At 44.0% G+C, this 16,544-nt stretch overlaps 1 protein-coding gene across 3 annotated transcripts in view; it reads right to left on the minus strand.

The window, feature by feature from the left end:
* The window catches only part of LOC106611344 (structural maintenance of chromosomes 6), a 34,250-nt gene extending 31,642 nt beyond the window's left edge, over positions 1 to 2,608 (minus strand). The window contains exons 1-5 of one of the 3 annotated variants that reach the window (XM_014211480.3): positions 2,531 to 2,608; positions 1,231 to 1,383; positions 1,028 to 1,145; positions 676 to 781; positions 380 to 516 (exon numbers count right to left, since the gene is read on the minus strand). In XM_014211480.3, the coding sequence (XP_014066955.3) occupies positions 380 to 516; positions 676 to 781; positions 1,028 to 1,145; positions 1,231 to 1,362 (493 nt within the window). In that variant the 5' untranslated portion in view covers positions 1,363 to 1,383; positions 2,531 to 2,608. Of the gene's footprint in view, positions 1 to 379; positions 517 to 675; positions 782 to 1,027; positions 1,146 to 1,230; positions 1,384 to 2,076 lie in introns of all 3 variants that reach the window. The other 2 variants (XM_014211482.3, XM_014211481.3) reach the window with 2 other exon arrangements.
* Between the last annotated feature and the right edge of the window lie 13,936 nt (positions 2,609 to 16,544).

The following is a 16,544-nucleotide window of genomic DNA, read 5'->3' on the forward strand; positions in this document are numbered from 1 at the left end:
GACAGAACGACCTGACGGCCAGACAGAACGACCTGACGGCCAGACAGAACGACCTGACGGCCAGACAGAACGACCTGACGGCCAGACAGACCGACCTGACGGCCAGACAGAACGACCTGACGGCCAGACGCACAGACAGACAGACCTGACGGCCTGCCGGCAGCGCGCCGACAGACAGGACCGACCTGACCGGCCAGCCGGACAGACAGACCGACCTGACGGCCAGACAGACCGACCTGACGGCCGGACAGACCGACCTGACGGCCAGACAGAACGACCTGACGGCCAGACAGAACGACCTGACGGCCAGACAGAACGACCTGACGGCCAGACAGACCGACCTGACGGCCAGACAGACCTGACAGATTTAAACTATTACCTGTTTTACTCTTCAACCTGCACGTCCGAACACCATCACTAGAAATCCTTTGTTCAATAGAAATGCATTCTCCGTAGACATCCCCTTTGTACGCGTCTGGTCCTCTGTTCCTCAGTTTCACTGTAACATCCGCTGTGCTGGAAATAAGTTCACCCACATGGACAGTGTATTGGTCTATTGTTTACATTACATTCAAATGAACTATTTGCAAATTCAGCGGTAATGACAATTTACACTGTCCATAAAAAAAGAGATATATTATATTGACTCCCATTCCATAAGTAACTAGAACTGACCTTTCACCATTTTTCACAAAACCCTTCAAAGATGCTCCTCTGTTTGTGATGGTGGCCTTTCCACCAAGGCCCACTATTAGAGCAGTCAGTATGGCACTTTTCCCACCTGCAAAACAAAATCAGGTGACAATCCCATGGCACAACAACATAGCAGAAATAGGTCCCACTCACAGTACAATGAATAGCAACTAAGCCATTATAGACAGGGGAAAACTGTAACTTGAATTCAGCATTCAAATTCAGTTATAATGACTGTTGGAGAAGGGTTAGAAAGTTAAGGGAAAGCATCGAAAACATGTCTATGGGGAGTCCTTTAGCCAATACAAAGCATCAGTTTAAACATCTTTCTTACTTCCATTGTTGCCAACAATGAAGTTCACATTGGGCCCGAACTGGAACGGACCAAGCAAATGGTGACACATGAAATTCTTTATGGTGATGCTTTCGATAACTCCAATATCTCCCAAACCCTAAAAATGGACAACAAAAATAGAAGAAAACCGTAAGCCATTATAAATCAATCTATCGATCAGATAATTGATGGGAGGCACTGACCGAGGGAGAGGTGGAGTGGTCATTAAATGATGTCCCATGATCCTCTCTGCCATCTTCTTCCTCTTTAACCTCTTCCAATCTACGTTTCTTGGTGAATTTTTCATCATTCAGTACTTTGCTTTTCCGCTTCATTTTAGTAACATTGGGTCCACGCTGTTGAAACAAAAACATCTGCATAAATATTAGTAATTACATGCCGAATTCATGTTAGTTTACTGGCAGAGCACATAGGGAAGATTCTGGAGGGACATATGGGTCTGAAATGGATTGTTGCCAATGTTGCCTGGCTTGCTGTAGGCCACACTGCAGATGTGGCTATCGCGTTTGAGTCGCTCTGGATGGCGCCGGAAGGGAAGGCTGCCGTTTTACGGGCTCCTAACCAACGGTGCTTCTACCCCCAAGCCGTAAGACTGCTGAACAATTAATCAAATGTTCACCCGGACTATTTACATTGACCCCCCCTTGTTCTTACACTGCTGCTACTCGCTGTTTATTATCTATGTGTAGTCACTTTACAAATTACCTCGACTAACCTGTTACCGGTATCGCCTGTATATAGCCTCGTTATGTCATTTTATTGTGTTACTAAATAAAATAAAGTCCAAAAAAATTGAACAAGTAAATATTTTCTTAACTCCATTTCTTGAACTGCATTGTTGGTTAAGGGCTTGTAAGTAAGCATTTCACGGTAAGATCAACCTACACCTGTTGTATTCGGAGCATGTGAAAAATTACATTTGATTTGAGTAAGTGACTTGACGTTTGGTGTCTTGAAATTGGTGGCTTGAAATGATCCTCAGAAAAAACAAATCATTGTAGATATTACAAAATGTGTACTTGTCTTACAGGTGGAAGGGTAAGCTTCAGTGTAGACCACTACCACACAGGAAGGCGCCATGAAAGTACAAAGCTTGACACATCTTCCATAAGAACGCGCAGGTGCAGACTAACACCGTAACGTTCCAATCTGATACAATCTAACATCTTTACGTTTCGTATTCAACTATATAAGGGCTGCTGAAGTTCCATATAGGGGGTGATATGACAAATACAGCTACAATAGGCCTACTCGATACTTTCTTTGCGAAGCATAGACTATCTTTGTTTGCAAGATCAGTGCATTAAAGTTTTAAACTGAAGAGACAAAAGCGTTCACCCCCGTCAGTCACAGGTCCAGACAAGCAGTCTTATTCTACTGCCTTTCGTTCCGGATAGTCTTAACTTCTAAATGTCCGTTTATGAGGTTGAATTATGCATTATGTGTTCTTCAAGAACAGACGAAAATAGAGCGCGTACGTACCCGACTCTGACTTCCTGGTGTGGTGGACGTACTGCGAAACGGAGGAGGAGAAATGTGTGGGAGTGTGTTAACTTTGTATCAGGCTGTTTTCAAAGAGGAACACATTCTTCTTCGGTTTGCGTCAAATATGTTGCATTACCGCCCCCATCTGGACTATAATATAAATCCATTATACTTTGTAATACAAAATAGGAAAAGGGGAAAATAAAAAACAACATTTAAAAATCTAAAATAAAACACAACCTTCAAACTAACCTTACACTCATTCAAAACCCACTAGCCCACTCCAATACTTTGTACCCCATCTACTCCTGCACCGTGCCAACAGCCTGGGAGGCCAGGACACCACCACTCAACACACTCTGTTGACGTCAAATCTCATATACCCAAATACTTTTCTCTGCAGCTGCCACCATAACATTTATTTTCTGTGATTTGCATTCCATTTCTGCGGTACAGTTGATAACCATTGCTATGAACGCTAAGAAGCCAACCTTAGAGAATCATATTTCACTCGTTGGCCTATCCCTCGATGGAGGCATAGATCTACTACTCACCCAGGATCCTCTCAGAATCCCTCAACCTTGACCCATCCTCCTCTACTTTCTTCACTACCTCAGCATACAACACCTTCTGCACTACTCTGACTCTAGCCACCTCAACCTGCCTCTCTCGCACCGGACATATCCGATCCACAGCAACACGGGCACCCCTGCAGTCGAACCACAACTTTATCCACCGAAACTCCACAATATTCTATCCCATGCCCTCCTGCACACTTCCCACATCTTGGAATCTCCATCCTACAAACTGCTGTGACTTGACCATTGTCCAGAGACTTAACATTAGTGAGTAATAAGTGGTGGATGGTCTGCATGCTTAGAAGTCCACTCCGAAAACCTCTTCTCCGCCGGTGGCAACTTGGAGCAGCCTCTGGGATAAGTTAAATTGCCCTGGGGGGTACGAACAAAGGATCCAATTCGGGAAAGTCGTATTCCTGGTCGTAATGCTGGTGAGTTACCTCCGCTCCGATATCCAAAAGTTATTTCCGGCTGTATGTAATAACAAAAAAACACCTGAAACAGTGCAGTGGATTCAGCACAAAAGGCTCTAACAGGATAACTGATGTATCCTAACATGACTTTGTCTGGTAGAGACTCTGACTCACCGAGTGCCTGCTCCCTCTGATCAGAAGAAACCCCCAAAAATATCACAAGTCCACAAACGTTACAGGTTACCTTCACTGATTCAACTGCACCCAACTCCTTTCTCACCCACTCTGAAACCACAAATAGATCTGTCAAAAGGCAAGGATTCACTTTCTCCAAAAATGTAACTCCTACTGGACCAGATTCTTCTTTATCATGTCCATTGATGCCAGGCTCTGGTTCTGAACTCTTCACCACACGTTCCACCTCACATAACTCGCCCTCATTCTCTTCCATTTCACCTCCAGAACTCGGTCAGGTGCACAGCTCACTCTATTTGCACTCAAGACCAATCCTCTTCAACACCCCATCTCCATTTTTATGGTCATCTTCCTCAGATTCAAATCCAACCTCTGCTTTCATCATTCTCTTCAACCTCCTCTTCCTCTTTTTCCACCTCCATTCCTCCTCAGAAATCCACCATTCTGTATCCCTGTCCAAATGTTCCTCTTTTCCCAACTTTGCATGCGGCCCAGTGGCATCCCAACCTAACTCCATCTCATAATCATCCTGCTCACCTCGGACGAGGAACACCTATGTGAAGCTAGCCACAGTATGAGTCATAATACCCATAACATCTAGCGGTAAAACCCTGAAATGGTTCCAATCGTTTTTCCACCATGCATTTTTCTGTAGGGGATTTTAAAACTACTTCATATAAGGTCTGTGTTTTGTGTAGGCTAACCCTGGCGTGGCATTTTGATAACTACACAAATCGATCAATATATTTGCCTGTAATTACCCCCCCCTGTGCCCATGGTAAAGTTAACTACATTACTTGTATGTAATATAACCTATTCTTAGAGCCTAGTGTGTGTGTTTGTGTGTATGAACAATGTGGAATATTTATGGACCATTGTTTTCCCTGAAAACAGGTACTGACAGGAGGAACAATATGTGTCTGTCAGAGGTCGTCAATTCTGAATGTCAATAGATTTTTTGTTTCTATCTCATCAATGACAACATTCTAGAACTGAATTATCACTCACCTAAGTCTGGTATCCTGGGAAATCTGGTTAATGATTATATAATTGATTAAGTGGCTCTTTCCTTGTAGAATGTTGACAGCTGTATATACCAAATGATATTGCTGAGATGCTCAAACTTAACTTAATAGCTACACTCACTGATACAGGATCAACTTTATCCCTCATGCTGGCCCTGATTAAACTGGTAAATTGCCCATCACTATAGCTGCACTTCTCCACATGGCCAGAGTTATAGTATGTCTAGTAATACAAACATATTTTTGATCTACTGCTCTGCTAATTAGCTAAAGTGTAGGCAGTGGCTAGCTATGACAGAGAAAAGGAAAGTTCAACACTTTACTCAATTCAATACAGCACATGGATTCATCATGGATTGGGCACAGGTCTCTGATCGCGCTGGTGAACAGTAGCTGATAGTGTCAGGTAGAGATGACATGCAGCAGTTTCCTGCAGGAATTTGTAGTCTTGCTGAGGTCTTCTGTTGCTAATTAGCATTTTTAATTTTTTTGAGTTAAATTGAGGCGAATATACAGTTGAAGTCGGAAGTTTACATACACCATAGCCAAATATGTTTAAACTCAGTTTTTCACCATTCCTGACATTTAATCCTAGCAAAGATTACCTGTCTTAGGTCAGTTAGGATCACCACTTTATTTTAAGAATGTGAAATGTCAGAATAATAGTAGAGAGAATGATTTATTTCAGCTTTTATTTCTTTCATCACATTCCAAGTGAGTCAGAAGTTCACATACACTCAATTAGTATTTAGTAGCATTGCCTTTAAATTGTTAAACATTTCAGGTAGCCTTCCACAAGCTTCCCACAATAAGTTGGGTGAATTTTAGCCCATTCCTCCTGACAGAGCTGATGTAACTGAGTCAGGTTTGTAGGCCTCCTTGATCGCACAGGCTTTTTCAGTTCTGCCCACAAATGTTCTATGGGATTGAGTTCAGGGCTTTGTGATGGCCACTCCAATACCTTGACTTTGTTGTCCTTAAGCCATTTTGCCACAACTTTGGATGCTTGGGGTCATTGTACATTTGGGAAACCCATTTGCGACCATGCTTTAACTTCCTGACTGATGCCTTGAGATGTTGCTTCAATATATCTACATAATTTTCCTACCTCATGATGCCATCTATTTTGTGAAGTGCACCAGTCCCTCCTGCAGCAAAGCACCCCGACAACATGATGCTGCCACACCCGTGCTTCACAGTTGGGATGGAATACCGAAGAATACTTCGGCTTGCAAGCCTCCCCCTTTTTCCTCCAAACATAACGATGGTCCTTCATGGCCAAACAGTTCTATTTTTTTTCATCAAACCAGAGGACATTTCTCCAAAGATCATTCTCCAAACGATCTTTGTCCCCATGTGCAGTTGCAAACCATAGTCTGGCTTTTTTAATGATGGTTTGCAGCAGTGGCTTCTTCCTTGCTGAGCAGCCTTTCAGGTTATGTTGATATAGGACTCGTTTTTCTATGGATATAGATACTTTTGTACCAGTTTCCTCCAGCATCTTCACAAGGTCCTTTGCTGTTGTTCTGGGATTGATTTGCACTTTTCGCACCAAAGTACGTTCATCTCTAGTAGACAGAACGCGTCTCCTTCCTGAGCGGTATGACAGCTGCGTGGTCCCATGGTATTTATACTTGCGTACTATTGTTTGTACAGATGAATGTGGTACCTTCAGGCGTTTGGAAATTGCTCCCAAGGATGAACCAGACCTGTGGAGGTCTACAATTTTGTTTCTGAGGTCTTGGCTGATTTCTTTTGAATTTCCCACGATATCAAGCAAAGAGGCACTCATTTTGAAGGTAGGCCTTGAAATAAATCCACAGGTACACCTCCAATTGACTCAAATGATGTCAATTAGCCTATCAGAAGCTTCTAAAGCCATGATGTCATTTTCTGGAATTTTCCAAGCTGTTTAAAGGCACAGTCAACTGTGATACAGTGAATTATAAGTGAAATTATCTGTCTGTCAACAATTGTTGGAAATACTACTTGTGTAATGCACAAAGTAGATGTACTAACTGACTTGCCAAAACTATAGTTTGTTAATAAGACATTTGTGGAGTAGTTGAAAAATGAGTTTAATGACTCCAACCTAAGTGCATGTAGACTTCCGACTTCAACTGTATTGATAAAACTCACCTTGTCCGAGAGAGAATTACACGTTTATCAAAACGTCACGCCAAGCCTAAACCAAACACATACTTAATATGAAGTGTTTGTAAAATTCACTATGTGAAAAATGAAATAGTGGAAAGACGATTGGAACCATTTCCGTGTTTGACCTCTATGATTTATGGGTATTATGACATGTCCACTGTGGCGGACTATAAGGATAAGAGTTTATAAAAATATAGAGCTCGCCAGCTTGTAGTCCTAAAACCCAGAAATAAGTTAGATTGTTAAGCCATCCCTGTGGGAAAAATAATTGGGGAAAGGAATAAATGTCGAAAATAAGGTCTGAGGTTAACATGAGATCTTATAAGTTTTGTTCTATGAGATAATAGCAGTCCAGTTAACATGACCTTTATGAATTATGAAGCCTTTGTGATGTGTTGTATTACATAAATTCTTCAAAATTCACAAAAATGATGTTAGCTGATAAAGATTATGTCATAGAACAAAACATATAAGATCTCCTAAGCCTGTGTTTAACACAGGCCTTATTTTTGGCGTTTATCCAAACACCCTACAAAAACGCCATTCATTTTCCTCATAGGCTTTGTCCAATGAACCATGGCGGAGTTAGTGCCTACAAAAAGATGCCATTACTATTTCTCTCTATTAGCATCGTAGCTCTTATTGCGGGACTTTGACAGTCGGAAATCACCTCCCAAGTCAGCCTATTATGTGTATTGACATTCATATTGCACTGTACAACTTTACCTATGGATTGTGGATCAATAAAATGGAGTATCGGTCTACTCAGTGACACCCACAGATCACAACTGAAGAGTTTATACAAATATTAACTTTAAAACGACTAACTTCTATATCCAAGATTTTTTTTCAAAATGTTTGTTTTTCACTAACATTTGTCATCATGCCCGTGTGGTGTCCTGTGTCTGGCTGTGCTAATTACAAACAAGCGTGAAAATGTGTTATCCAGAGCACAAAGCACCGCCCCTACACGAGTTGTAGTCTTTCAGACTGGAAAAATGTGTCTGTCACGGCTGTTTGAATGAGCGGACCAAGATGCAGCGTTTTCGTAGTTCCACATGTTTTATTTAAATCAGTGAAACCGAATGCAACAATTAACACTTTAAGTAAATACAAAATAACAAACCGTGACGCTGGAGGAACATAAACCTCACGAAGAACAATCACCCACAAACCTGTGGGACAAACCTAAACTTAAATAGGACCTCCAATTAGAGACAACGACAACCTGCTGCCTCTAATTGGAGGTCATGCCAAATAACAGCAACATAGAAATACAAACCTAGAACCAAAACATAGACATACAAAAATCAGATAAACACCCCCTGTCACGCCCTGACCTAATCTACCATAGAAAATAACACTCACTATGGTCAGGACGTGACAGTACCCCCCCCCCCAAGGTGCGGACTCCGACCGCGCCAAAAAAAAAAACAATACAAAGGGAGGGTAGGGTGGGTGACAACTGTCTATGGAGGCGGCTTTGGTTCCGGGCGTGGTAACCCCACTGCCCGCTGATCCCCCGCTTCTGTATGACTGGGGGAACCATACCATGGGTTCTTGTCGGATGCTTCGGACCACCAACCGCCGCTGATGACTCCAGGCTGCAGATCGCCGCTGATGGCTCTTGGCTGCAGATCGCCGCTGATGGCTCTTGACTGCAGATCACCGCTGAAGGCTCTTGGCTGCAGATCACCGCTGAAGGCTCTTGGCTGCAGACCACCGCTGAATGCTCTTGACTGCAGACCACCGCTGAAGGCTCTGAGCTGCAGACAACCGCTGAAGGCTCTTGGCTGCAGATCACCGCTGAAGGCTCTGGGCTGCAGACCACCGCTGAAGGCTCTGGGTTGCAGACCACCGCTGGAGGCCCTGGGCTGAGAGGCGTTGCTGGAGGCCCCGGACTGAGGAGCATCGCTGGAGGCTCCGGGCTGAGGAGCGTCGCTGGAGGCTCCGGGCTGAGGAGCGTCGCTGGAGGCTCCGGGCTGAGGAGCATCGCTGGCGGCTCCGGACTGAAGAGCGTCGCTGGCGGCTCCGGACTGAACCCCCCGTTTCTCTCTCTCTACTCTATAGAGTTGACTCTTGAAAAGCCCTTTGTTAACATAGAGATTCTGGGAACATCAAAAGGTGGGAAACGTTACCATATTTCGGTAATCCAACCAGTTGATAGCATAGCTGCCTACGGCCCGATAGAGACACAAAATCTTTTTGTTCCTCAGTCTTCTCGCTCTTTCATTCAAAACCTAACCCCCTTTGTTTTTGTAACCAGCCGTCATATCTGTTCCGTCCGCTAGGGACGTTTTCCTTTATGGCATAATTTGTAATCAATGTACGATCCATTCTGTGTAGATGTAATTCTGTGTGATTTTTTAGGTATTTAGTAAATAAATAACTAAACCAAATTTTGTATTGCTGATTCAACTTGTTAGCCAGGGTTTGTGAAGATAACCAAGAATTTACAACTTTCAGATGAGACTAAATAAGGTGACGATTAAATATTTACATTTACATTTTAGTCATTTAGCAGACGCTCTTATCCAGAGCGACTTACAGTAGTAAATGCATACATTTCACTCATTTTTTTTTTCTTCCGTACTGGAAAAAAATATTGACTGCTATTGAGGTAAAAGATTACCAGGTCTTTAAGGTCTTTAAGAGTTTATTCAGAAGATAACAGCTCTATAAACATTCTTTCATGGTGCCCGGACTTTCTAGTTAATTACATTTACATGATTATCTTAATCAGGTAATATTAATTACAGAGAAATTATTTTATAGAATAGCATGTCATATCACTTAATCCGGCATAGCCAAAGACACGACAGTATGTACGACAGGACCAAATCGAAAAGATAGGTAGGAGCAAGCCCATGTAATGCTTTGTAGGTAAAGCCTTGAAATCAGCCATAGCCTTAACAGGAAGCCAATGTTGAGAGGCTAGCACTGGAGTAATATGATCAAATTTTCTGGTTGTAGTCAAGACTCTAGCAGCCGTGTTTAGCACTAACTGAAGTTTATTTAGTGCTTTATCAGGGTAGCCGGAAAGTAGAGTATTGCAGCAGTCTAATCTAGAAGTGTCAAAAGCATGGATTCATTTTCCTGCATCATTTCTGAACAGAATGTTTCAGATTTTTGCAATGTTACGAAGATGGAAAAAAGCTGTCCTTGAAACATTCTTGATATGATCGTCAAAAGAGAGATCAGGGTCCAGAGTAACGCAGAGGTCCTTCAAATTTTAATTTGAGACGACTGTACAACCATCAAGATTAATTGTTAGATCCAATAGAAGATCTCTTTGTTTCTTGGGACCTGGAACTGGCATCTCTGTTTTGTCCGATTTTAAAAGTAAAACATTTTCCGCCATCCACTTCCTTACGTCTGAAACACAGGCTTCCAGGGAGGGCAATTTTGGGGCTTCACCATGTTTCACTGAAATGTACAGCTGTGTATCGTCCGCATAGCGGTGAAAGTTAACACTATGTTTCTGAATGACATCACCAAGAGGTAAAATATATAGTGAAAACAATAGTGGTCCTAAAACGGAACACTGAAATGTACAGTTGATTTGTCAGAAAACAAACCATCCACAGAGACAAACTGATATCTTTCCGACAGATAAGATCTAAACCAGGCCAGAACCTGTCCGTGTAGACCAATTTGGGTTTCCAATCTCTCCAAAAGAATGTGGGGATTGATGGTATCAAAAGCAGCACTAAGGTCTAGGAGCACGAGGACAGATGCAGAGCCTTGGAGGACAGATGCAGAGCCTTGGTCTGACGCCATTAAAAGTAATTTACCACCTTCACGAGTGCAGTCTCGGTGCTATGATGGGGTCTAAAACCAGACTGAAGCGTTTCGTATACATTGTTTGTCTTCATGAAGGCAGTGAGTTGCTGCGCAACAGCCTTTTCAACATTTTTTGAGAGGAATGAGAGATTTGATATAGGCCAATAGTTTTTATATTTTCTGTGTCAAGGTTTGGCTTTTTCAAGAGAGGCTTTATTACTGCCACTTTTAGTGAGTTTGATACACATCCGGTGGATAGGGAGCCGTTTATTATATTCAACATTGGAGGGCCAAGCACAGGAAGCAGCTCTTTCAGTAGTTTAGTTGGAATAGGGTCCAGTAACAAGCTTTAAAGACTATTTTCCTCAATGTGTCAAGAGATATAGTATTAGAAAACTTGAGTGTCTCCCAATACAGGGCTAAGATTGAATCGTACTACACCGGCTCCGACGGTCATCTTATGTGGCAGGGCTTGCAAACTATTACAGACTACAAAGGGAAGCACAGCCGCTTGCTGCCCAGTGACACGAGCCTACCAGACGAGCTAAATTACTTCTATGCTCGCTTCGAGGCAAGCAACACTGAGGCATGCATGAGAGCATCAACTGTTCCGGACGACTGTGTGATCACGCTCTCTATAGCCGATGTGAGTAAGACCTTTAAACAGGTCAATATTCACAAGGCCGTGGGGCCAGACGTATTACCAGGACGTGTGCTCCGGGCATGTGCTGACCAACTGGCAGGAAGCATGTCAGCAGGTAGCCTAGTGGATAGAGCGTTGGACCTGTAACCGAAAGGTTGCTAGATTGAATCCCCAAGCAGACAATGTAAAAATCTGTCGTTCTGCCCCTGAACAAGGCAGTTAATCCACTGTTCCTAGGCCATCATTGTAAATAAGAATGTGTTCTTAACTGACTTTGAATTTGAATTTGCATACCGCCCAAACAGATCCACAGATGATATTAACTATATTGCACTCCACACTGCCCTTTCCCACCTGGACAAAAGGAACACCTACGTGAGAATGCTATTCATTGACTACAGCTCAGCGTTCAACACCATAGTACCCTCAAAGCTCATCAATAAGCTAAGGATCCTGGGACTAAGCATCTCCCTCTGCAACTGGATCCTGGACTTCCTGACAGGCCGCCCCCAGGTGGTGAGGGTAGGTACTAACATCTGCCACGCTGATACTCAACACTGGAGCCCCTCAGGGGTGTGTGCTCAGTCCCCTCCTGTACTCCCTGCTCACCCACGACTGCATGGCCAGGTACGACTCCAACACCATCATTAAGTTTGCAGACGACACAACAGTGGTAGGCCTGATCACCGACAATGACAAGACAGCCTATAGGAAGGCTCTGACCTGGCCGGGTGGTGCAAGAATAACAACCTATCCCTCAACATAACCAAGACTAAGGAGATGATTGTGGACTACAGGAAAAGGAGGACCGAGCACGCCCCCATTCTCATCGACAGGCTGTAGTGGAGCAGGTTGAGAGCTTCAAGTTCCTTGGTATCCACACAAGGCACTACAAAGAGTAGTGCGTACAGCCCAGTACATCACTGGGGATAAGCTGCCTGCCATCCAGGACCTCTACACCAGGCGGTGTCAGAGGAAGGCCCTACAAATTGTCAAAGACCCCACCCACCACAGTCATAGACTGTTCTCTCTACTACCGCACGGCAACCAGTACTGGAGCACCAAGTCTAGGACAAAAATGCTTCTCAACAGCTTTTACCCCCAAGCCATAAGACTCCTGAACAGGTAATCAAATGGCTACCCGGAGTATTTGCATTGTGTGTCCCCCCCAACCCTTCTTTTACGCTGCTGCTACTCTCTGTGTATCATACACTGCTCAAAAAAATGGGAACACTAAAATAACACATCCTAGATCTGAATGAATTAAATTATAAATACTTTTTTCTTTACATAGTTGAATGTGCTGACAACAAAATCACACAAAAATAATCAATGGAAATCCAATTTATCAACCCATGGAGGTCTGGATTTGGAGTCACACTCAAAATTAAAGTGGAAAACCACACTACAGGCTGATCCAACTTTGATGTAATGTCCATAAAACAAGTCAAAATGAGGCTCAGTAGTGTGTGTGGCCTCCACGTGCCTGTATGACCTCCCTACAACGCCTGGGCATGCTCCTGATGAGGTGGCGGATGGTCTCCTGAGGGATCTCCTCCCAGACCTGGACTAAAGCATCCGCCAACTCCTGGACAGTCTGTGGTGCAACGTGGCGTTGATGGATGGAGCGAGACATGATGTCCCAGATGTGCTCAATTGGATTCAGGTCTGGGGAACGGGCGGGCCAGTCCATAGCATCAATGCCTTCCTCTTGCAGCAACTGCTGACACACTCCAGCCACATGAGGTCTAGCATTGTCTTGCATTAGGAGGAACCCAGGGCCAACCGCACCAGCATATGGTCTCACAAGGGGTCTGAGGATCTCATCTCGGTACCTAATGGCCGTCAGGCTACCTCTGGCGAGCACATGGAGGGCTGTGCGGCCCCCCAAAGAAATGTCACCCCACACCATGACTGACCCACCGCCAAACCGGTCATGCTGGAGGATGTTGCAGGCAGCAGAACGTTCTCCACGGCGTCTCCAGACTCTGTCACGTCTGTCACATGTGCTCAGTGTGAACCTGCTTTCATCTGTGAAGAGCACAGTGCGCCAGTGGCGAATTTGCCAATCTTGGTGTTCTCTGGCAAATGCCAAACGTCCTGCACGGTTTTGGGCTGTAAGCACAACCCCCACCTGTGGACGTCGGGCCCTCATACCACCCTCATGGAGTCTGGTTCTGACTGTTTGAGCAGACACATGCACATTTGTGGCCTGCTGGAGGTCATTTTGCAGGGCTCTGGCAGTGCTCCTCCTGCTCCTCTTTGCACAAAGGCAGAGGTAGCGGTCCTGCTGCTGGGTTGTTGCCCTCCTACGGCCTCCTCCACGTCTCCTGATGTACTGGCCTGTCTCCTGGTAGCGCCTCCATGCTCTGGACACTACGCTGACAGACACAGCAAACCTTCTTGCCACAGCTCGCATTGATGTGCCATCCTGGATGAGCTGCACTACCTGAGCCACTTGTGTGGGTTGTAGACTCCGTCTCATGCTACCACTAGAGTGAAAGCACCGCCAGCATTCAAAAGTGACCAAAACATCAGCCAGGAAGCATAGGAACTGAGAAGTGGTCTGTGGTCACCACATGCAGAACCACTCCTTTATTGGGGGTGTCTTGCTAATTGCCTATAATTTCCACCTGTTGTCTATTCCATTTGCACAACAGCATGTGCATTTATTGTCAATCAGTGTTGCTTCCTAAGTGGACAGTTTGTTTTCACAGAAGTGTGATTGACTTGGAGTTACATTGTGTTGTTTAAGTGTTCCCTTTATTTTCTTGAGCAGTGTATATACATAGTCACTTTAACTATACATTCATGTACATACTACCTCAATTAGCCTGACTAACCCGTGCCTGTATATAGCCTCGCTACTGTATATAGCCTCGCTACTGTTATTATTCACTGTCTTTTTACTGTTGTTTTATTTCCTTACTTATCTAATTGTTCACCTAATACCTATTTTTTACTTAAAAATTGCACTGTTGGTTAGGGCCTGTAAGTCAACATTTCACTGTAAGGTCTACACCTGTTGTATTCGGCACACATGACAAATAAACTTTGATTTGATTTGATCCTAGGTCCTGGCAGTGTTGTGCAGACTCAGGACAACTGAGCTTTGGAGAAATACGCAGATTTAAAGAGGAGTCTGTAATTTGCTTTCTAATGATCATGTTCTTTTCGTCAAAGAAGTTCATGAATTTATCACTGCTGAAGTGAAAGCCATCATCTCTTGGTGAATGCTGTTTTTTAGTTAGCTTTGCGACAGTATCAAAAATACATTTTGGATTGTTCTTATTCTCCTAAATTAAATTGGAAAAATAGGATGATTGAGCAGCAGTGAGGGCTCTTCGATACTGCACGGTACTGTCTTTCCAAGCTAGTTGGAAGACTTCCAGTTTGGTGTAGCGCCATTTCCATTAAAATTTTCTGGAAGCTTGCTTCAGGGCTCTGGTATTTTCTGTATACCAGGGAGCTAGTTTCTTATGACAAATGTTTTTTGTTTTTAGGGGTGCGACTGCATCTAGGATATTACGCAAGGTTAAATTTAGTTCCTCAGTTAGGTGGTTAACCAATTTTTGTACTCTGACGTCCTTGGGTAGGTGGAGGGAGTCTGGAAGGGCATCTAGGAATCTTTGGGTTGTCCGAGAATTTATAGCACGGCTTTTGATGATCCTTGGTTGGGGTCTGAGCAGATTATTTGTTGCGATTGCAAACGTAATAAAATGGTGGTCCGATAGTCCAGGATTATGAGAAAAAACATTAAGAACCACAACATTTATTCCATGGGACAAAACTAGGTCCAGAGTATGACTGTGGCAGTGAGTAGGTCTGGAGACATGTTGGACAAAACCCACTGAGTCGATGATGGTTCCGAAAGCCTTTTGGAGTGGGTCTGTGGACTTTTCCATGTGAATATTATAGTCACCAAAAATTGTAATATCTGCCATGACAACAAGGTCCGATAGGAATTCAGGGAACTCAGTGAGGAACGCTGTATACGGCCGAGGAGGCCTATAAACAGTAGCTATAAAAAGTGATTGATTAGGCTGCATAGATTTCATGACTAGAAGCTCAAAAGACGAAAACGCAGTCATTTTGTTTTGTAAATTGAAATTTGCTATAGTAAATGCTAGCAGCACCTCTGCCTTTGCGGGATGCGCGGGGGATATGGTCACTGGTGTGCCCAGGAGGAGAGGCCTCATTTAACACAGTAAATTCATCAGGCTTAAGCCATGTTTCAGTCAGTCCAATCACATCAAGATTATGATCAGTGATTAGTTCATTGACCATTGACTATAACTGCCTTGGAAGTGAGGGATTTGACATTAAGTAGTCCTATTTTGAGATGTGAGATATCACAATCTCTTTCAATAATGGCAGGAATGGAGGAGGTCTTTATTCCAGTGAGATTGCTTAGGCAAACGCCACCATGTTTAGTTTTGCCCAACCTAGATCGAGGCACAGACACGGTCTCAATGGGGGTAGCTGAGCTGACTACACTGACTATGCTAATGAGAAAGTCCACTAAGCTGGCAGGGTGGCTAACCGCCTGCTGCCTGGCCTGCACCCTATTTAGCAATGAATCCGCCGATAGGAACATTGAAAGATGCCTAATGGCTCTGTTAAACAAGGACAACCATATCTACATGCACAAACATCCATAGTGCGATCAGTATAACATAGAGCCTTCGAAATGCCACAAAGCAGGACTACATCTATTTAGAGCAGCAGTAAAAAAAAAATAACAATATATACAGGGGGGCACCGGTTAGTTGAGGTAGTATGTACATGTATGTAGAGTTATTTAAGTGACTATGCATAGATGACAACAGAGAGTGGCAGTGGGGAGGGGAAGGGGCAATGCAAATAGTCTTGGTAGCCATTTGATTAGATGTTCAGGAGTCTTATGGCTTGGGGGTAGAAGCTGTTTAGAAGCCTCTTGGACCTAGACTTGGAGCTCCGGTACTGCTTGCCGTGCGGTAGCAGAGAGAACAGCCTATGACTAGGGTGGCTGGAGTCTTTGACAATTTTTAGGGCCTTCTTCTTACACTGCCTGGTATAGAGGTCCTAGATGGCAGGGAGCTTGGCCCCAGTGATGTACTGGGCCGTTCGCACTACCCTCTGTAATGCCTTACGGTCGGAGGCCGAGCAGTTGCCATACCAGGCAGTGATGCAACCAGTCAGGATGCTCTCGATGGTGCAGCTGTAGAACCTTTTGAG

Source organism: Salmo salar, chromosome 09 (assembly GCF_965601325.2).
Source record: "Salmo salar chromosome 09, fSalSal1, whole genome shotgun sequence".
NCBI classification, from domain to species: Eukaryota; Metazoa; Chordata; class Actinopteri; order Salmoniformes; family Salmonidae; genus Salmo; species Salmo salar.